The sequence below is a fragment of the Melospiza georgiana genome, chromosome 15 (genome assembly GCF_028018845.1).
Source record: "Melospiza georgiana isolate bMelGeo1 chromosome 15, bMelGeo1.pri, whole genome shotgun sequence".
NCBI classification, from domain to species: Eukaryota; Metazoa; Chordata; class Aves; order Passeriformes; family Passerellidae; genus Melospiza; species Melospiza georgiana.
Window position 1 is genome coordinate 898,750 of NC_080444.1, and position 26,935 is coordinate 925,684.

Below are 26,935 nucleotides of genomic sequence, written 5' to 3' on the forward strand. Positions count from 1 at the left end.
AGCCCTTTTTTCCACCTTTGCCTCCAGGCCTGTGTACTGGGACAGAAATAGTCACAGAAACTGGAAGTGTCGGTGTCTAGAAGTCAGTATAAAGTGCATTTTTTCAGCAAAGAGTAGAACCAGAGGAGAAGAGGAAGGGTGAAGGTGGGACAGCAGCTGTCGATTTATGTGCAGTTCTTCAGGCTCACAGGTCTTTCTGCGGGAGCCCAGGCTGGCCAGAGACAGCTTTTTGTAGTTCTGATTTCGTGGTGTTTCCGAGCCCAGAGCCCTTGTGGCTGAGTTTGTCCAGCCCCAGCCCTGCTCAGCTCCCAGCCCTTCACCCAATGTGCCAGCCTGGATCCTCCCAGCTCCTCACACCTCCCTCCTGCTCTGCTCCACATCAGCCTCTTCGTCAGCACTTTCCATTCCATCCTCCAGAGTCCTTTGTCTGCAATTCCCAACCTCTTTTGGGCTGCTGTGCCCAAATGGGCCCAGAGCTGTTGGTGCCACAGTGCGTCAGAGCCCCGGTGCCCACGGGGCAGTGGGTGGGATGGGGATGGGGATGGGGATGGGATTGGGCATGAGGATGGGGATGGCATTGACCAGCCTCCGAAAAATGCCCCTGTGTGCCCCAGATCCCCCTGGAAACTCCTGCCTTGGCTCACCCCTGGTTTTTAGCAGAGTGTTTGTGGAGTGCCTGGGTTTGAGCAGCAGAGAGAACTGGAGCACATTCCACAGCCCTGGGCAGGAGGAGGACGTGGAGCACCAACTGCCCTTCATTCTCCCCCAAATGGTCATGGGACAAGAGGCTTTGGTGTAGTGTAATAGAAAGAAATAGTGTAGCTTGGTCCTAGGAGAGGCAGGAATAGGTGAGCAGTAAGAACAAGAAACCAAGCATTTGTGGAAATAGAATGGAGCAGCTCAGGACCCTCACCTGAGTGCCTGTGTTGATGTGTGGAACTGTGATCTCATCCGACAGGAGGGACAGGGAGCTGTTGTTGTCTCTGCTGCTCTGCAGTGCTGGCACATGGGCATCAGTTCGTGTTCTGTGTGTGTTTCTGTGTGTTAGGATGCTAATGGCAACAGAATGGTGAGTGGAGGATCTGTTGTCTGCATTAATCAAACACAAAGCTGGCACAAGGGTCAGGAAGGCTCCTTTTCCCTGAGTGGAAGAGGTGGGGCAGTCATTCAGAAAAACATTCCTTGGAATATCAGCTTGAGACGCTTCACAGGAGAAGTTTGGCCAAAGCCATAGGAATGAACTCTGCATGCCCATAATTTTCACAGCTGACTTGTAAGAAATTCCTTCTCCAAGCTGTTTTCCTGTGAGAAAACTCTTGGACTCTGTTGTTAATAATTCAGTGTTTGGAAAATCTGTTTGTTTCTCACAATGTTGTACTGTCAGTACTTTGCAATACAGAGTAAAAGCGCAGGCTGCAGCTTTCTGCCCTCTGGAAAAACATGCTCCTTGACCCCTGTCTGGGAGAAGGATCTATTCTTTGGTAATACCTTTCCCTAAATAAGTTACATTCAGACATTCATGCACTCACATAACTCATATAATTAAGAATAGGTACTTCTGTTGCCCTGCTCTAAGCAGCTAAGCAATACAGTTATTTTAATTTATGTACTTCAGCTTGTTGTATTTTCAGGGCCAGTTTTGCTCTGAATGTATGAATCCATAAAAATGTCAGAGAGTTTGGTTTGTCCAGGTCAGGCTGTAAGTTCCAGGAAGGTTTCACGACTGTCCAGCTGATGAAGCTGTGTCTGTGCTCTGTAGAAACGTTTACAAGTGTTTTCTCAGACTGTGTTTGTGCACATTATTTATGTCTCTTGTCAAACTATTTACAGAAATGGGAAACCCGCTGGAGAAGGCGGCTTTGGTAAATGCAAGGGGAAATAGTTTTAAAAATAGAAGTTCCCTGGTGTTAACAAATAGAAAATAATGTTTTTACCTAAATGCATTGACTTTGAGATCTAAACATGAGAAATGCTTTGGATATGTGAAACCAGTGGGTACCGATGTTTTTGCAAGGCAGACAGTGCAGCAAGGGAAGGTTTGCTGTGCTCCTCGCTGTCACTGGGGCAGGGTCTGTGCGTGGGGAGCTGACGTTTGTCTGTCTGTGTTCGTGCCAGGGCAGCACAACTACCTGTGTGCCGGCAGGAACGACTGCATCATCGACAAGATCCGCAGGAAGAACTGCCCCGCGTGCCGCTACCGCAAGTGTCTGCAGGCGGGCATGAACCTGGAAGGTAACAGCCCTGCCGGCCGGGCTGCTGGGGAACTGCTGGGGAAATGATGGGGAACTGCTGGGGAACTGCTGGGGAAACTCTGGGGGACTGCTGGGGAAACTCTGGGGGCCTGCTGAGAGCAGCTTCAGTCCGCGCTGCATTCTCTGGGCATTGTACGGCGACGCAGCAGGGCTCGTGCTGCGCCTTCTCCTGTGTGTGCTCACTTGCTGGCCCTGTGTGTCCAGCACAAATAAGGCATGCACACAAACAGGGGCTGTTCTCCATCCCTATCAGCACGTCTCGTGGCTTTTTCATGGAATGTGGGACAACAGAACTCCAGGAGAACGCCTGGAGGGAGGGGTGACACCTGTGGGAGGGTGTGCTGTCTGAGTGACCTGGCTCTGAGACCATGGACAGGGATGGGAGTGGGGATTGCATCTTCCAGCTTAGGAAAATTGAAATACTTCTGTTCATGCTGTGGATGCTTCTTAAATATCTGACAAAATCTCTCTGGAAAGTGTTGGTTAAACATTTCAACATACCGCCACATCATTGTTCTCTGCTGAGTCCTGAATGACTCCTGAGAATCTGAAGGCCACATCAACCAGAGATTTAGCAGCACTTGTAAAATGGCATAAAGCACTTTTATTAGTGTCAGCTTCATTTTATGTTTGCTATTTTTCCCTGAGCAGCAGAGATTAACGCAGCACTTACTGGTGCAGTTATCCTGGTGGTACGTGTGTGATCAAAATTGTCAGATAAAATAAAAATGTCAAAGATGTATTTGTCAGCTCCAAGGATGAACAGAATTTCATTTCAGTCAGTGCTAACATCCTTGGTGAGGTGTAAGTGATAAGTTAAAGAGATCAACAAAGCACAGACTGTGGTGTCTGTGGTAGCACATCCTTGCCTCCCTCAGGAGGACACAGCACCACTTCTCCTGGGCTTCTCCTGGCTGGGGAGAGGGAAACTTTTATGGCTGAGAGGGAAAAGGAATCTAGAAACTCAGGAGCACAAAATGGAAGAACCCAGAGTAGTGTGAAAGAGTGAAAAACACCCTGAAAGCAAGGATTTTTGGGACAGATCTGAACAGATGGAGAAGTGGTCATGCAGAAAAGCAAACTGGGAGGCAGCATAAAGTGCAGAACAGACTAAAATCCAGTTTATCTTGTCTATTTTAGGGTCACAGTTTAGGAATGACTGATGTTCAAAAGAGAATTAAATTTGCATGTTTTTTAGACAGTAATTTCTTTTTGAAAAGTCCCCAGCTGCATCCCCAGTGCATGAACAATGGTTGAAGCAAACCAGTGGAAGGTCAGAAGAGACCCCAGTGTCCAACCCATCCATTCTTGGGCCCCATGCACTCTCCTGGCTTCCTGCTGGACTTTTTCCAGGAGCCTGCCCTGTTTTGGGTTTCTCTCAGTTTCTGGTGCCTGCAGTGGATCTCACTGTTAGTTATTGGGTAGAAAATGAATTTATATTTAAATTAATTAATTCATTCATTCTATCATGCAGTATTTTAATTGACCCATTAAAAGTGGCTCTTTCTAGTCACTTGATAATTTTCTATTCGTGTTTTTTATAATCATTAAGGTTGGAAAAGACCTCAGGTCCATCAGTCATCCTGCATTTCATCCTTTTCTGGAACTTTCTTTATTCTATTGCATGGTTTTTGGGGCGTAGGGGACTGGAAAAACATCAAACTGTCAGGCTGCAGGTACCAGAGATTTACAGAGCACAAAGATGATATTTTGTACTCCAGCCTTTATTTCCTTGAGTTCTCATTTCCGCTCCCACCGTTAATTGGTGTTCCTTGGCACCCTCTCCCTTTGTGGTGTGCTGGAAGAAAAGATTTATTGTTAAGTTTTATGCCTGTAAAAAAACAGTCTCATAATTTTTTTGGCTTTTCATGCTGCATTTTACAGTTAAACTTGGCAATTAATTAGTTTTTTCTGCAGTCTTCGCTTGGAATTTGTTTCAGTTTTTTGAGGAATTTTTATATTTTTCCAGTTCTTTGCCCTGCAGCGGGCTGGTTCTGGCTGCCAGGGGAGGAGGGCAGTGCCTGGGGGCCCTGGGGGGGTGGCAGGTCCCTCGCCCACCTGGCTCAGGTGCTGGGGCCATCTGCCCCCAGGCAGGGAGGAGGAAGCCTCTGCAGCCTGGTGGATGCCAGACTGCAGGAGCCTGGGGCTTGGGGGGGTTTTGTTTGTTTTGAACAGAAAATCTTGGATGCTTTTCTCTCCATGCTGAGCTTATCTGTGGGGGTTATCTCCTGTAAGGTGCCCTAAGGAGCTGGCTTTAAATTAGTGGTCTTTTTATTATTGAAAATTAATTGCAAAGAAATACATTATCTCAACCTTCTTTTTTTTTTTTTTTTTTTTTTTTTTTTTTTGTGAGGTACAGCTATATATCTAAGTCAGGACTGGTAACAGCCTGATAAAAAATTCTTGCATAATAGTTTGTCTTATCAGATCTGTTTATTTTGATTATAATTTTATCAGGCTTTCTGGGCTGGAAATACTCCATCCAGGTGTCTGCAGGAAGCTGAAGGCATGTGCTTCTAAATTTAAGTCAAAGCAGTTCATTTGCTCTTCAGAATACGGATAAAGGGGCAAAAAAAAGCCAGAATATGGAAGGATTTTGAAGCAGCCATTTCAAAATTGAGACGAGAATAACAAGAAGCTCTTTGCTCCAAGGAAACAACTCTTGCTATTCCCTCATGGCAGGCTTGGCACATGTGGCCAGTCTACAAAACTTTGGGAAAATGCAGTTTGTGCAAGGTCTGTGGAGGATTCCTTGTCGTTGGCAGTTGGTTTCTGGAGGCTCTGCTGCAGCCAGAGGTGGGAGCAGGTCCAGGAGGGGGATCTGGGGCTGCCTTGGTGCCTTGTGGGGATTCTGAACAGCTCAGGAGGGACTTGGAATGCATGACCACGCTACCTGATGCTTTTGTGGGCTGCAGATTTATCTTGGGAGTTGCAGAGCAGAAATGAGCTGATGAGCTGAGGCACCCAGGGCAGGGGCTGGGCTGGTCTGGGCTCTGTTGAACAGCGAGCGCCTTCCGTGTGGCCGCCTGCATCCAGGAGAGCCAGAGCCAAGCAGGAGACTCCGTTAGGGACAAGATGCTAATAAAATTGTTGCTCCAACTTTTTGTAGTTTACAGTTAACATCTCTGTGTGATGTTTTATTTATTTGGCGAATGAGTTTTATGGTTTAATTACGCAGCAGTGATTTATATGCAAGAGAGCTGGCAAGAGAAAAAGCTCCTCCTGCCCAGCATTTTAGAAAAAAAACGTTTTCCCTGGCTCAAAAGATCCAGTAACTTCTTACCCATTAAATATTTTTTTTCCTTTCTTTTGCCTAGTTTCTATGTTTGCTATTTAAAGGAACTTTTAAAGTGTGCAGTCCTGCAGATCTTTCCAGTGGTGGTATTGAGCCTTGTATTTTAGGGTCAGCCTTGCATTTTAGGGTCAGCCTCGTAAGGTACCTGCAGACATAACTGGACATTTTGAAGCATTGGCATAAATGTGACTTTTATTAAAATGTAAGGCATTATTTTCCCTGGGAGTTTGCTTGGAACGAGTGTGAAATTCCTGACCTTGCAAAGCGGTGCCGTGCGGGTTCCGCTGCCCTGCTGCCAGCCGTGTGAGGAGGAGAGCAGCATCTCCTCTGCCGTGTTTCTCTCTGCGTGGCCGTTTGCAGCCCTCACCTGTGCCTCCCCTCCCTTTGCAGCCCGCAAGACCAAGAAGAAGATCAAGGGGCTGCAGCAGGGCGGCGCGGCGGGCGCGCGCGAGGCCCCGGAGGCGGCCGGCAGCAAGAGCATCGTGCCCGCCTCGCTGCCCCAGCTGACGCCCACCCTGGTGTCCCTGCTCGAGGTCATCGAGCCCGAGGTGCTCTACTCAGGCTACGACAGCTCCCTGCCCGACTCCAGCTGGAGGATCCTCTCCACGCTCAACATGCTGGGCGGCCGCCAGGTGGTCGCTGCGGTCAAGTGGGCGAAGGCGATCCCAGGTGAGGCACGGGCACAGGGAGTGCTGCCTGCTCAACCTAAACCTGCCTTCCTGCCTTCCTGCTCAACCTAAACCTGCCTTCCTGGCTCCCTGTCCAACCTAAATCTGCATTTCTGCCCTCAAAGATGTGCACGTGAACTGTTGGTAGTATCGGGGCTTCTTCGCGGCTCAGGTGCTTCTGGAGCAGAAAAGCGGAAAAACGTGCAGATGCAAACATTTATTTACCACAAATTAGGTTAATTTATTTGAACACTTTGAGAATTGAAATTCTTATTTAAATGGATATTTGTTGTAAAAGTATTACAGAGAACTATTTGTATTAGCTCTGTCTCCACCTCAGATTAACAGAATGCCAGAATGCTTTGGGTTGGAAGGACCTTAAAGCTCACCCAGTGCCATGGCAGGGACACCTTCCCCTGTCCCAGGCTGCTCCAAGCCTGTCCAGCCTGGCCTTGGGCACTGCCAGGGATCCAGGGGCAGCCACAGCTGCTCTGGGCACTAAATTATGTCTTGAATACTTCTAGTAATGAGGTTCTCTTGACTTCTGCAGCCCAACATCACTGTGCTGGCTCGTTGGCTCTGCATTCATGGGTCGGTCTTTCCTGACTCCCCATGACTGTCCAGCTCCAGGGTGGAAGTCAAGGTGTTATTTTCTCTCCAGCTGTGCTCAAACTGAGTCCTACCTGGGCAAAGAGGGAGGTTTGCTGCTGTTCTAGCTCCCACCTAAAGATGCAGTGACACACAGAAGAAGTGATGTCAGATCTCAGCCTTGGACGTGACACGTGGCACGTGTCTTGGAGAGGCCAGGGCCAAGGGGAGCTGAAGGTGTTTGTTCCTACAGAACAAAGGGCAGTGTTTATCTCCCTCTCACCCCTGTCAGTGCTCTTCACTACCTGTTCTCAAAATCCCTGGCAAAAACACCTCCGTGACGCATAGGTTGCCCAAAAATAACATCACAGAACAGGTCTGCCAAAAAAAAAGAAAAAAGCCTGATAATGAGATTTATGAGTCATAACTGTGTCTCTTTGAGCAGGGGAAATAAATTGACAGTGGGAAAGAAAGGCTGGAAAACTCAAATACATCTGTGTCCAGCAGAGATGTGATTGGAGAGTTGTGTGGGGTCTGGTGGACAAGGTGGGGCAGGTTGGGCTCAGTGATCCTGGGGGACTTTTCCACCCTCAGTGATTCTGGCATTCTGTGTCAGGGCTCTTTGCACTGGGCACTTGTGCTGAATTAGCTCACTCTGCTCCAGGAGAGGCTCACATGCACACACTTCCTTCTGGGACAGGTTTTTGGGAGACCATCTGGTATTCCCAGGTCCAGATTTAGATTCCATTTCATAAAACACTTCTCTGTTCATCATCTCTGCTGAGCAGAGATGTTTGTAATTAGCCAAGCCCTTCAGGTTAGGGCTTATGCTCTCAATGAAAATGCCAATCTTCTCTTTAATAGCTACATTAATAGCAACTATTCTTATCATTTTTATCTCTTTTCTTTTGTTTGCTGAGGTGGTTCCTCATGAGTGTTTAATTTGTATATCCTGCTCCCGTTGTAGCCCATCAGCCATGCTGACAGCACGCCAGCATTCCTTGCCAAACCCTTTAGCTGGGATTTCAAAATAACCTTTTCCTGGGGAGGGTTTGAGCACACATTTCAAGGTTTGACCCAGAAAGACTGGAGTCACTTTGAATCCCTTTCTTTGTCATGTGGAGGCAGGAGCTGGTCATTGCTGGGCTGTGTTTGGACCCACCAAGTCACTTACACGTTCATCCACTGGCTCTGTCTGTTGGCACAGCTTCAGGAAGCAGCTCTTCAGATGTTATGAGCTCTTTAGATGTCAGATGCTTAATAAAAATAGATAAAATCAACTTGTATTCAGGCTCTAATAATGGCTCCGTATGGCACGATGGTTTCTTGGTAAGTGTAGGCTGGATCTGATATGAGCTGGTGCTGCAGATCCAAGGCTGGTGGCATTTTCAGACTCTTTGAGGAACCAGTTGCCAGGTTTTACTCATTTCCTCCCTCTTCAGTTGGCTCTGTTCATGCTACATGTGAGATTAGAAGCAGTTCATGCTGGTAACTAGTGCAGTGCTTATTTTGTAGGTTCAGTGTGCAATTGTTGTTGAATAAGAACAGCATTTGATATTAAATCATTTATTGTCTAGCAGGCTGCTCTTGTGAAAAGGAGCTAACCCTGTTATTTTTGGAAGGCAGCCCAGGGAATTACAGTGTGTGTGAACTATAATTGTTGCCTTTGTGATGTATCTGACTGACCATCAGCTCCAGATAACCACACACATATCTACTGTGATTTTTTGTAATATTACATCTCTTTTACTCCCTGCAGTACGTGTGCACTGATAACACAGTTAACCGATAGCAGCAGTTGCGCTGCTCACAACCCTGCTCCCTTTCCAAGCCATGCAACTTTTCTGTCCTTTGTTGCCTTTTTGCAGCTGACACCCTGATCCCCCCTCCGTTTGTATTTCCCCAGGTTTCCGAAATTTGCACCTGGATGACCAAATGACCCTTCTGCAGTACTCGTGGATGTTCCTGATGGCTTTTGCTCTGGGCTGGAGATCCTACAAGCAGTCCAATGGCAACCTGCTGTGCTTTGCTCCAGACCTGATCATTAACGAGTGAGTGGGAGCTGGGCTGTGCCTGGGCTGGGTGGGGGCTGCTCGGTGCTCACAGACACCCCCAGCACCTCCCCTTCCCCCTGGTGTTCTCCAGCAGCCTGCTTTGCATTTCCCTCTAAGTCAAACGGAAGGTAATTGAGATATTAAGTGTATTTATATCCAGAAGTTTTTGTGGGAGGTGTTTGTGCTTTAAGGTTCCATATTGTGACTGTTCCTGCACCATTCACTAGAATCATTCATTTTATCAGAGCCAACACAGTCACGGCTAAAAATATGCCTGGGATGGAGAGAAAAGTTTGGCAAATTGCATAATGTTCTGTCTGTTTAGTGTATCAAAGTGGCAATATGGCCCTTGGAGTTTGCCAGAGTGAAACATTTCTGTCTGGTCTGATGGAATTAGGGCTCAAAAGACAAGCTTAAAGATGGAACAACCTGCCTGATTTATATTTTCTTGTTGAACTGTGTTGTCAACTTTCAAGCAAAGCTGAATTTGGTGGAATGTTTGAACATATATTTTCTTGCACCACACATCGTTTTCCTTGTACTTTTCCAGGCTTGTGTTGTGCAGTAATTCTGTGCTGTGGAAGAGGGGAAGAGGGAATTTGAGATTGTTGAGGTGGTTGGATCTTATTCGTCTGTCTCTTTTCTGGTTTTGATATGGAGGCAGTACTTTTAGCCTGCTTTGGCACAGATTAATATTTTTGGTCGTATTTCACTTCAAAATCCCAAATATTTTCTGTGTTTTAAAAAAATATAATAATTGTTACATTTTCTGTGGGATCAGCGATTTATAGTTCATCTTTATTTATTCCCTTGCTTTTTTTTTTATTGTAAATATTTATCCAGGCTTTTATAAACTGTAATCATTGCCTCATAATAATATTTTTTTTTTAAAAGCTAAGGAGGAGATGGCAGGTGAGGGCCCATCTGTGTCTTTGTGTTTATTAAAGTGCTAAGAATGTGTCCCTGGAGTGGAATAGTCTCTATATGGTGGAATTGAAATAATTGATGTTGTCACTAAGTGCAATAACATCTAATTTGCTGTAAGCCAGAGGTCTCCTGCTGTTTTATCAGTGGGTCAAAACCACAGAGCTTCACTGCTAGGTGTTGGAACTCTTGAAAACCCCCAGAAACGAAAGGGTAATGCTGTTCCAGCAAACAGCAATTCCTTCCAGCTACAGTTTGGTGAATCGTGGATCAGAGTGACATTTGTTTTCAATAAAACACTGAGCTGCCTGAGAGCACTGCAGCTCCTTCCAGTGAGCTGCAGGTTCTCCATAAAACTCTCTGGTCGTAACTTTTTATGTCCCATCCCTCAATAAAACAGAGCCACCTCGGGTAGAACCTGACAGACACCGAGGGAGACCTCGTGGGCAGGCAGACAGAAATAAATCCCTTGGTTGGGTTTGTGCCCGCGTGGGGAGGTGAGCTGAGCGCTGGGGACACGGCCGTGGCTGCAGAGAGGGGCAGCTGCTCCTGCCCGATTCCCTTGGGCTTTTACAGGGGTTTAGAAACCATGTCCTGTGTTCCTGAGCTCTCAGGACTTACCCTCTTGTTGAGCAGAGTTCAATGTCTTCAGCTTCACAAAGGGAAACTCCAAGACTTGATGGTTCAGTTGGACATAACTGCACTTACTGATTGATTTCTTTATGGGATTAATTAGGCTTTCTTTAGCCTCAATCAAGCCTTGAGCAGCATCAGCCCTTCATGCATTTATCCTGGTGCCAGCCCTGTCCAGGGTGTTCCTGTGTATTTACTGCTACTTACATGGAGCAGCAACATCCAGTAGCTCAGAATCTGTGATAGGAAAGAGGATTAAATTCTCTTCTTATGTTTTAAACTGGCATATTAGTCATTTGCTCAGTCTTCTCCTAAAAATTTAATATTTATTGAATATTCCACTTTTATGTCTGTACTCCTAAAATTTATTTATTTTTTATGGAGGTATGTCTATACTAGCTGGCAATTTTATATATGTTATACGTGTTTTTATACACATACACATGAAACTTGATTCAAGCTGTTGAAAAGTTTGGCAGCTGAATAAATCTTAGGCTTTAGGCCATTATTTAGTACTTGGAAAGGGTTTAAACCTGTGATTTTGCAGTATTGTATAACTGTTTCCCCAGTTTGTGATTGAAAACATGCCCTGCTGGAGCTGGCACTGCTTCTGTCTCAGCTTTCGTCCTCTGGGTATGTCACAGGGTGCCCAAAATTACAGTGAGCACAGTGGCTGAGCACAGTGGTGTTCTTCGAGTAGCAGATGCCATTTAATTGCTGTCCAGCTGGAGACACAAGTTCCTGGAAGTCCTGGGCCCCAGGATTTGTCTCTGGTGCTGTGCTCGTCACCGCAGCTCCTTGCTGGGGGCACTGAGGGCACGCGTTTGTGCCGCTGCTCTCGTGTGCCACGCAGGGTGGCTGTGCTGCGGCCCGGGAGCAGCAAAACAACGAGTGAGCTCACTTCTGGAAGCAGTGCTTTGGCAGTTCCCTTTTTCCCCGAAGATTTTCCCCCAGCATTCTTTTGTAACTCCTTCTGTGGAGTCGGTGCCATCTGGTTTTCAGAACAGCAGCATCTTGTTTGCTGGGCTTTGGTGCTGTGCAGCTTTGCTGAGGAAACTCAGAGCAGTGCAAAATCCCTGCCGTGCTTCCCTGGCCCACGTGTCCATTGCTGTGCCCGTCCCTGTGCCCACTGCTGTGCCCACTGCTGTGCCCACTGCTGTGCCCATCCCTGTGCCCCCTGCTGTGCCCATTGCTGTGTCCATCCCCATGTCCATCCCTCTGTACATCCCCCTGTCCATTCCCCTGTGTCCATCCCCATGTCCATCCCCATGTCCATCCCTCTGTCCATCCCCATGTCCCTCCCCCTGTCCATCCCCTTGTCCATCCCCATGTCCATCCCTCTGTACATCCCCGTGTCCATCCCTGTGTCCATTCCCCTGTGTCCATTCCCCTGTCCATCCCCATGTCCATCCCTCTGCCCATCCCCGTTCCCCATTCTGCCGGGCCTGGGCTGGGCACAGGGCTGGGCATCGGGGGTGCCAGGGGGGTTCAGCTGGAGCAGCCTGCTCAGTGGTGGTGCCCAGGGAAGGCAGATGTGTGCTGTCCTCCCCAGCTCTGTGCCTGCTCCATGAGCACCCCCTGAAGGGTTCCCTGCTCTGTGTGGGACCTGTGGGGCTGGTGAGTGCCCTGGGCAGGGAGGGCAGCTGGCATCTGAGCAGACAGAGCCCCGGGCCCTGCCCTTGTCCCAACTGTGTCCCCAGGACAGCTCCCCGTGCCAGCTGAGATCATCTGATGTGCCCTGGCCAGGATGGGGCAGGCTGGGAGCTGTTCCCAGAGCTGTGCCAACGCTGGGACCTGGCACAGGCTGGTGAATCACCTCCTTGTGCTCTGTCAGTGGGCACGGGGCAGAGCCTGGCTGGGCACAGGGGCCGTGGCTGTTCCTGTGCTCCGGGAGCTGCAGCTTGTGCAGCCTTGGCCCTGCCCAAAGCTCTGTGCCTTCCTCTGCATCCTCAGCCTCCTGCATGGGCCTGCATTCCCAGCAGGCAGAAACAAACAACAGGCTGACCCCTTTCATAATGTTTATTTTAACCTTCTGCCCAGAAGTGGACGCAGTTTTACATGAGGAAAACTGCTGAGCCCTGGCAGAGAATGGGTTTAAATTGCTCAATGTGAAGTGTGTGAGATGCCCTTTGGTACAGCCCCGAGGGGCCAGGACGGCGTTTGCCACCTGGCTAAGTGTGGCTTTGTGCCAGGTGCCCTGAGAAACGTCCCAGAGCCCAGCAGGGCCTGACTCCTGTGTCCTGCAGCATCGCTCGTGTGCTCTGCTGCTCCTTGGGGTGGAACCCGAGCTGGGGCTGGGCTGTCCGGGCTGCTCCCAGTGCCCACAGCTGCAGCTGCAGGGGTGGCCCAGCTCCGTGGGGAAGGGATTGTCCAACAGCTGCATTTGGAAATGCTGGGGTTTTACCCTAGTGCTTGGTCTGCTTCAATGCCGTTTCAGTAGTCTGTGTTTCTGTCTTTCCAAAGCCATCAGAATCCCCCTGGGTTTCGCACCTTGAGAATGGGCAAACCCTGTTCTCACTCAGGAGATTGTGAGGGAACATTGTATAATCCTCCTGAAGGTCTGAGGGAGAGAGAATGGAAGAGTGATCAGCTTTGGAGGAATTGTTGTTTCATAACCAAATCTTACTCGTAACTCCCACAGGGATCCCATTTTGTCTCTGTGTAGATTATAATGCTGTATAGGTGACACCAAGGAAAGGTGACACGTTATTAACAAAAAATGAGGTGCTGGCATCACTGCAGAGAGATTGTGTACTCATTGCATGGAGGTATTTTGCTTTTCTTTTTCTCTACAAAAGAAAGCCCATGGAAAATCATAAATCTGTCTTATTCTGTTCAGAATTAGTCTGTTCTTCATTTCCCACTCAAAACTAATTCTGCAATATTCACAGTAACCAGCGGTAAGAGCACAGATAAGCAAGATTGTTGTGTCAGATGAGGTATTAGATAAAAGCAGTTCCTGTCTTGATGCAAGGCTTCATTGAAATAGGAAAACAAAATACAAAAGCATAATGTTTGTTATTCTGATTCCAAGATTTGCCTTTGCTTGTCAACATGATTTTCCATTTATGGTTAGAAACAAGTTTATTACAGTACCGAGATAATGAAGTTTAATTGCAGTGCTGGTCATTGCTTCAGGAACACAGATGGGCACAAGTATAAAGTCACTTTGAAAACTGAGGAGTTACAGGAAGATACTCCTAAATACATAAACATGCATTAAATTAGGTGCACATTTCAAAGGCATTGAAAGAATTAGAGAAATCCCAGCTCTAGTGTGGCACTCCATCGTGTTTCCCTGGGAACATGAGAGGGGAGCTCGGACTGAACTTGATTTCTGTGCCGCGTTGGTGCTGGGGCTGCTGAGAGCAGAGCTCGCTGCTGGGTCCCTGGTGCACACAGGCTCCCTTTGGGACTCAGGGTGCCACAGGGCTGCTCCTGCCCTTGGGCCAGCACTGATCTGTGCCACCAGGGACAGATCAGCCACCTCAGGGACACCCTGGGAATGGAGCCTCCTTGCTGTGCCCTGGCTCACGTACAGCTCCTCATCTGCAGCGTGGAAAACCAGAGCAGAGCGTGCAGATAGCCTGACCTTGCCCTAACTGCTGTGCTTTTATTCCTCAGGCAGAGGATGAATCTCCCATGTATGTATGAACAATGCAAACACATGCTCATGGTGGCCCGAGAGCTGTCCCGCCTGCAAGTCTCCTACGAGGAGTATCTCTGCATGAAGACCTTGCTTCTCCTCTCTACAAGTAGGTGAACAGCTCAATACCAAGCTTTTTGCTTCTGCACAAGTATGTGGTGGGTTTGCAGTAGGTATTGTGAGATAGATTTGTACAGTATGCTACATGCTGGTTTTATCTTTAGGTAGGGTATGCTGGAATTAAACAAGTCACAGCTTAGTCAATTCTGTCTGTACTGCATGGAAGTTCAAAGGGCAGCAGCAAAAATAGTGCTTTTAGAATATACAGAAATAAACTAACCTAATCTACGTGATTATGTGTAAATACCTTTCACAGTGTTGTTTTTCGCCTCTGTTGATAGCACTGGTAGCCAGTGACTTTGTTCTCCCCTGCCCCGTGGGGCTGCAGCTGCCTGAGGGTCTGAGCTCAGCCCAGGCTCAGCTGAAATCCAGGGACTCACAGGGCAAGGAGAGAGAGAAAGAGTGTGTGAGTGTGTGATTGTGCTGGGGTGAGTGTGTGTGTGAGTTTATGTGAGTGTGTGTGTGTGAATATGTGTGTGTGTGTGATTGTGCTGGGGTGTGTGTGTGTGTGTGAATGTGTGTGAGTGTGTGATTGTGCTGGGGTGGGTGTGTGAGTGAGTGTGAGTGAGTGAGTGAGTGTGTGTGTGTGTGTGTCAGTGTGCTGGGGTGGCTGTGAATTGGGCACCCCGCTCCAGCACAGCCTCTGTGTCCTGGGAAATCCCATCCCATCCCATCCCACACTCCAGGATCCCCAGGGAGCTGCTCAGGCAGGGACTGATGTGTTCCTGCCCCTGCCTGGCACGAGGGCTTTGCTTCAGAGCAGTGACAGAGGTGCCAACAGGTTTGAAAGGCAGTAGCAGAGCAAGTGAGGATTCGTCAACAGACTTTGGTACTTGTGCATCATCCTCATCAGCTGCCTTGGCTTGGAAGGGACCTGAAATGTGATGAAAAGTAAATATTGTTAAGTTTATTACACTGACGGTGTAAGCATTCCTTATCTTTAATGTTTCCAGTGAATAATAGCATTGATTCTCATACAAAAGGAGAATTTGTTCACCTTGGGTTTTTTCTGGGTAGGAGTAGGAGGGTTGGGAGCCCCAGCACTGCTCCCATGTCAGGGCAGGGTGGTGGCTGTGGGCAGTGTGAGGGTGCCATGGCCAGTTCCCCCAGTGCCCCACCAGCCTGGCAGTGCCCAGCCCTGCCTCGCTGCCAAGCCCAGAACTGCACAAGGGCTCTTTTCAGAGGAGACTTTCAGCCTCTCATGGCCGTGGGCTTTGTAGGAACTTAAAACTTCCCTGAAACTGCAGATTTCAAACAGTTCCTGTTTGATTCTGAAATCTCTCCCAAAAATTCCTCAAGTGTTTTGGGTGTGGTGTAGGCCAGCTTTCCTCCCAGGAGCTGGAAATTTCCATGGCAGGAGTGGTGAGGAGGCAGCACTGGCAGGACTGAGCCCCTCCAGCAGCAGGGCTGGGCACGGCTGGCACTGCCCAGAGGCCTCTGCACTCCATTTCCAGCGGGAGACAATTTATCTTCATGGTGCCAAGCACATACATTGTGTGAGTGGTACATCAGGGAGCTTCTGCAATTGAATAGCTGAGATTTCTATAGCTCTTTAATCCACGACTTGACAATCTGAATTTGTTTATTGTGTTTCTGTGTTAAGTTTTCCAAGAGAAGAGAAGAGGAGGAGTAAAGCAGGAATCCCACACAGGTCTAGACTTGTAGCTCACGCACAGACGTAGCTCAGAGACCTTTTCCACGTGAAATATTGAAACAGTTGACAGGTTTCACCTCCTGTGTAGGCAAGACAGACAAGAGACTTCATTCCAGAATCTCTCAGATGCTGACAGTGCGAGGCAGGTTGAATTTCCTAAGGAAGGCAATGTGCTCTCTGTCCTGCTCTCCTGCTTTTGGTCACCTTTGTCTCAGCTCTTTCTCTTCTCTGTCTTCAACTCTTTCACTTCCCCGAGGTGATCGGAGGCCTCAGGGGAAGCAGCTGAAGGACCTCTGGAGTCCCCGTGCTCCATTAGTCCAGGCTGGCCTGTGGAAGGACCATGCCCACAGGAGGAGATGGGCACGGGGACTTCAGCTGGGTTTGAATGCCCAGGCTCTGATTTCTGTCCCAGCTCCTTGCCTGCCCAGCCCTGCCCCAAACAAGCTGTGTCCATGCCCAGTTTCCCATGGCTGGTGCAGTGTTTGTTGTCCACTCTGTCGCTGCCTGGCCTCGTTACTTGATCCATGTCAGGAGGCTCAGAACCAGATGATCTTTCAACATCCTTTCCAAGCCAAGCCATCCTGTGATCCTGCCCTTACTCTTCCCTGGGCACACAGAATTTTTAAGGAACCTTCCCAGTGTCATATTTCCCCAGGCCTGGAGAGCACAGGAGCTCCAGCCTTGGTGCTTCCAGGGCTGGGTGTTGTTTCCTCCATGGTCCAGTTCCCCTCCTGCTGTTTTTTGGTGGAATACCTTTGGAGGTTATTTTTTGTTTTGCAGCAGGCCTGTGCTTTGTGTTCAGCTGGTCGCTGTCCCACCTTGCTCTCTCCTTGTCTCTCTGCTGTCATTTCAGTCAGTCCAAGTCCTTTTCCTTTTGCTCATATTTATAGAATCACAGAATAGTTTGTGTTGGAACGCACCTTAAAGCTCATCTTATTCCATCCTGATCTTAAAACTTCCAAGGATCCAGGAGCAGCCACAGCTTCTCTGGGCACCCTGTGCGAGGGTCTGCCCACCCTCACAGGGAAGAATTCCCTATTTTACCCTAAATTTCCCCTCTTGCTCCTTGTCCTGTCACTCCAGCTCCTGATGAAGGTTCCCTCTCTGTGAAACCAATGTAAGAGAGCTTAAAGAGCTTAAGAGTTCAGTTTGGCAGTGTTGTAAAGTGGGTGTCCATGTTGCAGTTCCCAAGGAGGGCCTGAAGAGCCAGTCCCTGTTTGAGGAGATCCGCATGACGTACATCAAGGAGCTGGGCAAGGCCATCGTCAAGAGGGAAGGGAACTCCAGCCAGAACTGGCAGCGATTTTATCAACTGACTAAACTGCTGGACTCTATGCATGATGTAAGTCCTGACAGGAATGCTGCGGGCATTCCAGAGAAATACGTTTGGGGCGGGGACAGCGAGCTCCTCCAGCTCTTTTTATTTAAAGAGATGAATATCAGGGAGGAGGAGGAGGAGGAGGTCATGCTCCTCTGCTGTCTCACGAAGGGCAAATTGAGAGCCTTGAGCGTGGTCCTCTCAGGCTGCCTCTGCAGTGCAATCCACAGCAATTAATTGTATAATTAATCTCATTTTCAGTCTCTGCCGTTTTTAAAAATCGCATTGCTTTAAAAAGGAGGAGCTCAGGAGCTGTAACTGACTTTGCAGTAGAAGCAGAAATGTGGCATTTAAAAGCATTCTTATCTCAGAGCCCAAGAACTAAAGAGTTTATGGAATAGTTGGAAATTCTATTAAAACAATGCCTCAGCAGTATGTGTGGTGTTAGCAATGATCTAATTTTGAAGGAATCTCCAATTCAGACCGTCTCCTTTGGCAGTTTAATTCTAATTACACATGTAGCACAAAGCAGTGTTTAAGACAACAGTAACTTTGAGACCTCAAAATTACTGGTTTTTTTTTCTTGTAACTGTACCAAGCACCTGGAAAGATCTCATTTAGCTTACCCATGTGTGCGTTATTTATCTGCTGGAATGGGAATTGGTACCAGATCTCCTCAGCATTTGTAAAGCCTTGCACAGTCTGTTTGGCTGGTTTATATCAGAGTGCCACGGACAATAATTAATGAACTAAATGAGGATTCCTGTGCACGTCTTGCCTGAGCCCCATCCTGTGGGCAGGAGCTGGGGAGGAGGGAGGTGGATGTTCTCTGAGCATCTTCATCTGCAAGTAATTCTTTGTCTTGTCACTCGTAGGTGGTTGAAAATCTTCTGAGCTTTTGCTTCCAGACATTTTTGGATAAATCCATGAGTATTGAGTTCCCAGAAATGTTGGCAGAAATCATCAGCAATCAGATACCAAAATATTCCAATGGAAATATCAAGAAGCTCTTGTTTCATCAGAAGTGACTGCCTTAACACAAAGGGTTGCCTTAAGAAACCGTCACACGATAGCTTTGTTTTGTAAAGAGAAAACCTACAGAACTTGTTCCTTTTGTCCTCGCAGGTGTTTCTTTTGTAATTATGCACTACATGTGGTTTACAGAGGGCCAAGAGTTAGGCTGGAGAAGCAGCGGATTTCTCACGTTGGGGAAAGGATTGGGGAAAAAGGAAAGGAAAGGAAATCGTGGTTGTGGCAGAAATTCTCTCTCTCCCCTCGTGCACCATCCCTGGATGCATCAAACCACCAGTGACAAGCTCTGAGGCTGTTACGAACATTCTGCTAATTAATTAATTAATTGCTGCAGTTGGCTGGAGACAATTTTTTAGGCTTTTTTTTTTATTTTAGTAAAGTGTTTTGGATTTTTTTTTTAAAGTTAAGGTAGTATTTTGGTTTATGCATGTAACCTGAAGAAAGTTTACAAGTGTATATCAGAAAAGGGAAGTTGTGCCTTTTATAGCTATTACTGTCTGGTTTTAGCAATTTCCTTTAACTTTATATACCGTGAACTCGGCTTGTTCATTTTTTCTTACATAATTTTTTTGTAATACTTCAAGATGCCTATTGTACAGCTGGTTTTTTAAGGTGGGGCAGCTCGTAGCTTTCCTAAATGACCTCTAGACAGTAAATACTCAAGTAGATTCATGTGAAACCGGGTTGGGCTTTTCTAACCTAATGCTTTCAACCGGCAAAGTGGCCATAAAAATTGGGTTTTTTCTAAGGGCCTGGGTGGGTGGGAGAACACTCTCAAATCTCATTTCAGTAGATCCAGATGAAACAAATCCTTTTGGTACATTGCAAAAGCATTGGATATGCAGATTCATAGAAAATTAACCCAGTCCTAACTGGATGTAAATGAGCAGGTTATTTTATATATTGAAAAAAAAAGAAGCCTGATTTTTGCATAAGGTGCAACAGCCATAACGCAAAGAGTCACGGGCTGCATTGATGCCAAGAAGATCAGTCCTGACTGCCCATCAGGAAATTTTCAGGAAAATATGCATAGCTTCAGAAAAGTTTACTTCTGTGTGGAGAAACTCCGTTTTCTATACACTTAAAGCTGCCATCACACAAGAATTTGTGGAGACCCCAGGGACAGGGGAGGACCGAGCGCACCCAGCGGCTGGGGCCGCTCTCCTGTAGGATTCCGGGATCCTCCTCTCCGGGGACTTGTCCACGCAGCTGGGATGGATCTCCCAGCTCCGAACTGCCCTGGTTAGAGACCCAATTCCACATCTCCACCCTTCACTGACTGCTCCATCCTCTTTCCTGGAGAGCAGGAGAGCTCCGCTACTGAGTTCGTGGTCTTAGAGTTGTCCGTCAAACTTTCTGTCTTTGTAAGGCTGCAGCCCTTCACATTGAATTCCTGGCGTGCCATAAATTCCCATAGGCCTTGTGGATTTCTCCTTGTTGCCATTGATGAGGATATTTTCGACATTTAGAAGCTGTAGTAGCCTTTTCTACGTGCACCTTAACAATTTTCTGTATCTCAAAACTGAAATACTTACTATGCCACTCTAAAATTTGATTTATACTCGAAGTGGCCAGATCGTTTGTGTAATAGAAATGAGAAAGATCGTCTGAGAAAATACAAAACCTAATATATTTTTATATTTAGTTATAGTTTCAAATATGTATAATCGGTATATTCGCTGATCCAAGAAAAAAAGGGAAGGGCTACTGCAGCTTTAAAAGCAATTTATTAAATGATTGTAAAATAGCTTGTATAGTGTATAATAAGGATGATTTTTAGATGACAGATTGCTTTATCATGATACATGTAATTATATTTTTTGTAGGGGTCACAGATATGCTGAGTGGAAACCGTCGCGCGTGGTTTGGCCGGAGGCAGCACCGGGGCTGTCGGTGCTGGTATCCAAAGAAATGCTCTGTTGAGAGGGGAAACCTGTGCTCCTGGGTGTTTGTAGGGTTGGGTTGTGTTCATGGAATCACTGTGTACAATTCCCATTGGTTTGGGGGGGATACTCCTATCTGTATGGTCGGGAGCCGCTCCCGAGGCACGGCTGAACCAGACCCCGCTGCAAAACTGTCACAGCTCTGACAGCAAAAACAGCTTAGAAATTGGGCAATAATCCACATCCAGGTGCCAGCAATATGTAAATACGGAGCGTGGGGTGTTCACAGCACATTTCTACATTGAGCAGACCTTGGTTTCCAACTGAAATAGGAAACTCAATTCTCATCCTTTCTTAAAGCTCTTTTTGAATGTTATACCTATTAAAAAAGATCCTATATTCAGTACTTTGGAGTAAAATAGCATCTTTAATAAAAGAAAATAATCACTCTCTTCTTTGATCTGTAAGGAATATGTACATTTTGTAATAGATAAAGGTCAGGATTTTAATTACAACTTCCAGCCCAAGTCATTGGGAATCGTCCCGCGCCCGTTTGCGATACAGATAGGAGTTTGTACTGGTGGGGCTGGGGGGTCCTGGGGAGGGGAAACCTGCTCTTTCTTTGGAGAATGTTTTATAAACTTGCATCCCCAGAGCCCTCGGTCAGAGCCTGGGGACAGCGTGTGCGGGTCGGGGTGCAGGGACCCCAAATTGTCGTTTTTGCCAGCAAAAGCAACTGCAGTGAACTCCAGAAGGTGGTGGAGTCAGGGTTGGAACTGGATGAGCTTTAAGATCCCTTCCAACCCACATTCTGGGGTTCTGTGATCCCCCCGTGAGAGAACCGGTCACATAGGAGGAGAGGCTCTCTGCCCCTTGTGTCTGTTTGCCTGTATATTCATTTTTAGTCTCTGGATTTAGGGAGAGTCAGGGGAAACTGTGATGTTTGAGGAAGAATCGTCCTGTACATGCTGTTCAGTTTAAACTTCACCAGTGAGACTCCGTAGTGCTGTAGCCAGCAGTGAGAAGTCCGTGTCCTGTTATCCGTGGTCCGTGTAGCAGTGGGGAGTCCCTGCACTCTGGATAAAGCAGGGAGAACTCGGCCTTGGCCCTTCAGTGCCTTATCACAAAGTGCACGGATCCGCCCGCAGGCGGGGGCAGCTCAGGACTCGCAATGGCCTTAGGGGGACACCGGGACGGGGACAGGGACACGGGGGGGCGGGGGGCTGGGGACCGGTGCCAATCGATGCTGAAAAATGACCTCGCCGTTTCCACAGGAAAAGGTAGGGAAGGAGGAAGTGCCTGGATGAACACGGGCTGTGGGAACATCCTGCGGCCAAACTCCAGAGAGGGAGGACTTCAGGGACATGTCTTAGAGTGAGGTTTTATAAAGATTGTATTATTAAATCCCTGCAAGTGTTTGAGGCCTGCCTGGACGGGGCTCGGAGCAGCCTGGTCTGGTGGAAGGGGTGGGTAGAGGAGCTTTAGGGTCCCTTCCGACCCAGTTCAGGCTGGGGTTCGTGGTCACAGACCAGGCGCGCTCTGCCCCGTCCCAGTCTGCGGCCAGGGCTTGCTGAGCCATCGATGTCTCATAGGAACCAAATTTTCCATGAAGGTCGAGGCCTCTCCAGAGGCCTCGTGTCCGAGGGAAGGCTGGGAGAGAGTGGGAACGCCCCACCTCCAGCCCCCTGCCCACAGCAGAGGCAGCGATGGGTCATTACTCTATTTTGTATATTAAACAAAAAGATATATACTGGGGACAAATCCTATATCATACCAGTGTATGGCATTATTAAAAAAATCATTATTTTTATCACAGCAATTTTAAACAGCATTAAAAAAAAAATTAAACCAGTGACTCCTGTTTAAAAATAAAAGTTGTAGTTTTTTATTCATGCTGAATAATTCTGTAGTAACAAGTCTGTAGTTTTCACCTACTCAGTGAAATGTTGGACTGTAAAAGCTTGTGTGGAATTGTTGAACATTTATTTTTTCATTTAAATTTGCTGTTCTGGTAATACAAAGCCACACATCTGTACAGAAGTTGCAGTAAATGTGAGCCATTTACAGCAATGCCGAATAATGGACAGAAACCATATAATAAAATTCTGCTTTTTTCATTAAATGGCTCCAAAATGCTTTTGTGGAGTTTTTGTTGTGGTCTCGGAGAGGGTTGGCTCTGACATGGCAGGAGAGGAGCTCTATGAGTTTATGGTCCCTTCCAACCTCAATCCCTCTTTAATTCTATGATTTTAAATGTGTTTTGTCACTGCAGTGGTTCCCAGCTGTCTGACACTCATCAGGATGTGATAAAAGCTCCCTCCGAGGCAGGTGCCAGCTGCCAAACATCAGTGATAGAGGGAAATAAAATGCACTGAAAAGCCCCAAGTGTGGGCTGGGGATGGCTGTGGGGGCTGAGTTGCCCTGGGGTCCTCTGCAGAGACAGAACTGAACCCAGGAAAAAGGGAAGAGGCCTTGGTAAATCAGCAGGGCTGAAAGGAGCCTCTCTGGCTGGGAAGATGCTGCCCTCGGGTTCAGGAGGTCTCAGCCCTGGAGCAGAAGATGCTGCCCTGGAGCTCCTTCCCTGCCCCGTTGGAGTTTCCGATGTTTCCAGCCCCTCAAACCACCGTGGTTGTTCCCCAGCACAGCTCAGCCTTCCCCCCGAGCCACAGAGCCAGGCCTGCTGTAATAAAATCTCATTTAACTGCAGCAGAAAAGGCCGAGTTCCCAGCAGGGAACGATTTCTTTGAATTGTTTGCAATTAAAACAAAGCTTACATAAATTTCCCTTCGGTAATTCCCGAGCTGGATGGCTGCGGATGGGGGTCAGAGGCAAGGCAAGGATGGGATTTACCATAACTATGTTTATTTGGGCCACACTTATGGAAAGATGCTTTAAGGAGAGCCATCAGACACTCAGATAAAGAACTGCTCAGTGCCTGACGGGCTCCAGCCTCATGGTGAGTGCACCAAGTCCTCAGTGTGGTCACATTCCACTCAAAATCCCCTTTGTCCCATTGCATTTACAAAAGCATTGATAGCAGAAGCATCTGTGGGATTTCTGCCCCTTCCCTGTGCACCCTCCCGTGCTCCATGGCCCTGGGGTGGGTTGGGATGGGGCTGCTGCCCTCCCTCACCTGCCACCTTGTTCTGCTGTTCTTTGCTGTCTTGGGCTCCATCCTCAGCTTCCAAGAAATTCGGGTGAAGCCCAGCATGCGATTGCAATTCATTATTTCTGCTGTGTTCACATTGTCCCAGTAAAATGATGGCATTTCAGACTGGTTAGAAGATGCCATTAAACACCATTTTTACAGCTCTGACATTTAAGATTTGAGCTTTGGAGTTGGTGTTTGCCCCCAGGATGGTCCCCAGGGGGCTGGTTTGTCCCTGGCTGTGTCCCCTCTGCAGCCTGAGCTCGTGTTGAGCTCTGGGCACACAGAGCTGGTCCATGTCAGGCACAAATCCTGGGGTTTTACACAATAAAAGACTCCTTGGCTGCATGGTACTGCCTATCCCAAAGGGGCTCCCAGATGTTCTCAGTGCTCTTGCCAAGCTCCTGCCGGGGTCCAGCAGGTTTGGTGCATTTCCTCACCAGGTTACTGATAACTTCAATTATTGGTGAACCTGGAAATATACTGTATATTATACATAGTACATTGACATTTCAAAATAAAGAAGTGTAAATGTTGAACTTGTCGAAGTCTGGCTGGAGGAGCAGCACAGAGAGGAACCCTCAGAAGGGAGTGCACTGATGTCCAGTGCCTGAGCCCATGGGTCAGCTGATAAAATCCAACCTGGAGGAGGGGGGTGGCAGTAAAGAGCCTTATCCAATCCATCACAGGCCTGGCACAGCTACAGAGCACAATGAAGGATATTCCCTGAGGGCACAACAGGGAGCCTTAGGTTAAAAAAATAACAAGTGGAATACTTCTAATGAAGGGATCTGTTGATTTGAGATCAAACCACATTAAAATATTGGGACAAAACTGCTGAGGCAGCATTAGATGTGGGCACTAATTGTGCTCCTGATACGGGAGATGGGGTGACACTTCCTGCTGAGGAAGGTGACCTGATGTGCCCAGGGGGATGTGTCCCCAAGGAGCAGAGCATGGAGGGGAAATTATCTCCAGGGGCTGGACACGGGGAGCTGCATCCTTGAGGAGCTGAGAGGGGACACAGGGGGGGACACGGGTCAGGGGGGCTGTTCTGCCATCCTGTCACCCTGGGCTCTGCCCTGGCCCCAGCACAAACGGGGGACAGGCAGTGACACAGGTCAGGGGTCTGTCCCATGCCATACTGTCACCCTGGGCTCTGCCCTGGCCCCAGCACAAACAGGGGACAGGCAGTGACACAGGTCAGGGGTCTGTCCCATGCCATCCTGTCACCCTGGGCTCTGCCCTGGCCCCAGCACAAACAGGGGGACAAGCAGTGACATGGGTCAGGGGGCTGTTCTGCCATCCTGGGCTCCTGCCTTGGCCCCAGCCCACGCCTATCTGGGCTCCTGCAACAACAAATCCAGAATTAAAACCCAGCATTTTTAATTCCTCATTTCTCTCCTAGCCTTTTCCTTTTTACCCTTTTTGGCTCACAGGCAGAGTTCCTGCAGCTGGCTGCAGCCACGCTGCACGTGTTCCTACCCCAAACAAACACAGCGCTGGCCTGCCAGCCTCAAACACAGCAATTACTAAAAATAATTTCTAAAAATCCACCCAGCCCAGCCCAAGCCCTGGCGAGTCCAAGGGAAGCCTTGGAGGGATGTGCCTCTCACAGCCTCCCCTCCTGCAGCCCCTGCCCGGGGCAAGGATGGGTTGGGGTCCCTGCTGGGGTTCTGGGGGCTCCTGCTGCCCCTCGGCCACTGCTCACTGCTGGCTTTGCTGAGCAGAATGGGGCTGAAACAGCTCAAAGCTCTCGGGCTAAATATATCCCCGTTGCTGGGGAAATAAATAATAAACACAGTGTGATGGGGATGTCATTGGTTCTGCTGGGGCTGGGGCTGCAGCGCTCCGGGTACCACACAGGGCAACAAAACTCAACAAAAACTGGGCAAAACCAACAACAGCAGTGGCTGAACAAATAGCCCAGCCAAACCCAAACTTGGCAAAAAATAACCAGCAGTAAAACAGAGGCAAAAGCAGCATGTGTATCTCCCAGACTCAGAAATATTAATGATAACGGCTGCAGCAAAATTAATGAGCTTTAAAAAGGAACAAAGCATCTCCAGGATCTGTGGGAGTGGGAGAGGGAGGGCAGCTGGGCACAGGGCAGATGGGGCTGCCCCATCCCTGTCCTCATCCATGGGGCCAGCGGAGGTGGCACTGTCCCAGCCCGGTGTCACCGAGGTGCCACTGCAGTGCCACGGGCAGGGCTGGGGCTGGCTGAGGTACCCAGGGCAGAACTTGTTTGCTCCAGAGCTGGGGCAGCCTTGGGAAAAGCTCCCTGCTGGCTGCCAGGACAGCAGGGACATGGTGCCATGGGCTGGAAATGAGCACTCACCTCTGTGTGACCATGAGAGGGGCTTTGGACAAGGGATTGAGGGACAGGACACAGGGAATGGCTCCCAGTGCCAGAGGGCAGGCATGGATGGGAGATTGGGAATTAGGAATTGTTCATGGTGGACAGGGTGCCCAGAGCAGCTGTGGCTGCCCCTGGATCCCTGGCAGTGCCCAAGGCCAGGCTGGACAGGGCTGGAGCAGCCTGGGACAGTGGGAGGTGTCCCTGCCATGGCAGGGGTGGCACTGGATGGGCTTCAAGCCCTTTCCAGCCCCCTGTGCCAGGGAGATGCTCGCCCCAGTGGAACCTTCACTGCCAGCCACATTCCAGCCCTTCTGGGGCTCATCCCCGGAGCTCTCCCATCCCCTGTCCCTCCTGCCCTGCTCTTCACCCACAGCTAGCTGTGAGCAAGAGCTCTGAGCACTCTGCAGATATTTAGTTATGGTTGCTGGGGTAAGCTGGTCCTGGGGCAGGGCAGGCCTGGGGAGCAGCTGATGGGGCTGTGGGGGCTCCCAGAGGGATGGCAGGGACACAGCAGGGACATAGAAATCGCCCGTGGAGATGGGATTGCTCCAGCCCCAGACCCTGCTCTGCCATCCCCTCCTAATCCAAGCCGGGCTGGTCTCCGGGGCACCCGGCCCCTGCAGACTTTTTCCCTTCCTGCCTGCGTCAGTGAGTTTAGAGCCCAGGTGTGATTTTCTAGACCCTTTTGTCTGAGCTTTAGAAGCAGAATAAGCTTCATTAGCAAAGGGAGGATTTACAATAAGTAATAGGTAGGTGCTACCTTGTGAGCTGTCAGCCTCGTGCTAAATTACCTGCAAACAATCAGCTCCTCACCCAGAGAACAGAGCTTTAAACGGCCATTTCTCTAAAAACCTCTGCTTTTAATTGTTATTTTCCAAAAGCTAAAAATCTGAATTAGCCCAATTGTATAAACTGTAATTGCTTTGAGGTTTCTGGTTTGGAGTATTAAACCAGCACACACTCACTAACATGTCTCTCCACTCTTGGGCTCTGGCTCTGTGCAGGTGATTTCCCCTTCATCTGCCCCAGATCCATCCCGTTCATGCTCTGCTGGTGCCCATGAACCAGGGCTGTGCTCTCTTCTCCAGGCAGCCAGGGACAGGACAAGAGGAGATGGCCTCGAGCATCCCCAACCCCAGTCCAACTGCAAACCAAACCCAACCCAACCCAACACCGAACCCAACATCAAACCCAGCCCAACTAATCCAACAAGCCAACCCACTCCCTGCCCAAACGCAGCCCAACACCAAGCCCAGCCCACCCCAATTAATCCAAGCCCAGCCCAAACTCACGGTGTGTTTGTGGAACATCAGCCATCGATGTGAAACATGGCAGGGCTGCACCAAGAGACTCTTCTG

At 48.6% G+C, this 26,935-nt stretch overlaps 1 protein-coding gene across 1 annotated transcript in view; it reads left to right on the forward strand.

Annotated features, from left to right (window-relative positions):
* NR3C1 (nuclear receptor subfamily 3 group C member 1) overlaps positions 1 to 22,189 on the forward strand; it is a 61,472-nt gene extending 39,283 nt beyond the window's left edge. The window contains exons 4-9 of the mRNA XM_058034796.1: positions 2,116 to 2,232; positions 5,938 to 6,216; positions 8,710 to 8,854; positions 14,039 to 14,169; positions 17,019 to 17,176; positions 18,028 to 22,189. Of these exons, the coding sequence (XP_057890779.1) occupies positions 2,116 to 2,232; positions 5,938 to 6,216; positions 8,710 to 8,854; positions 14,039 to 14,169; positions 17,019 to 17,176; positions 18,028 to 18,180 (983 nt within the window). The 3' untranslated portion in view covers positions 18,181 to 22,189. The remainder of the gene's footprint in view (positions 1 to 2,115; positions 2,233 to 5,937; positions 6,217 to 8,709; positions 8,855 to 14,038; positions 14,170 to 17,018; positions 17,177 to 18,027) is intronic.
* The last annotated feature ends 4,746 nt before the right edge of the window (positions 22,190 to 26,935 follow it).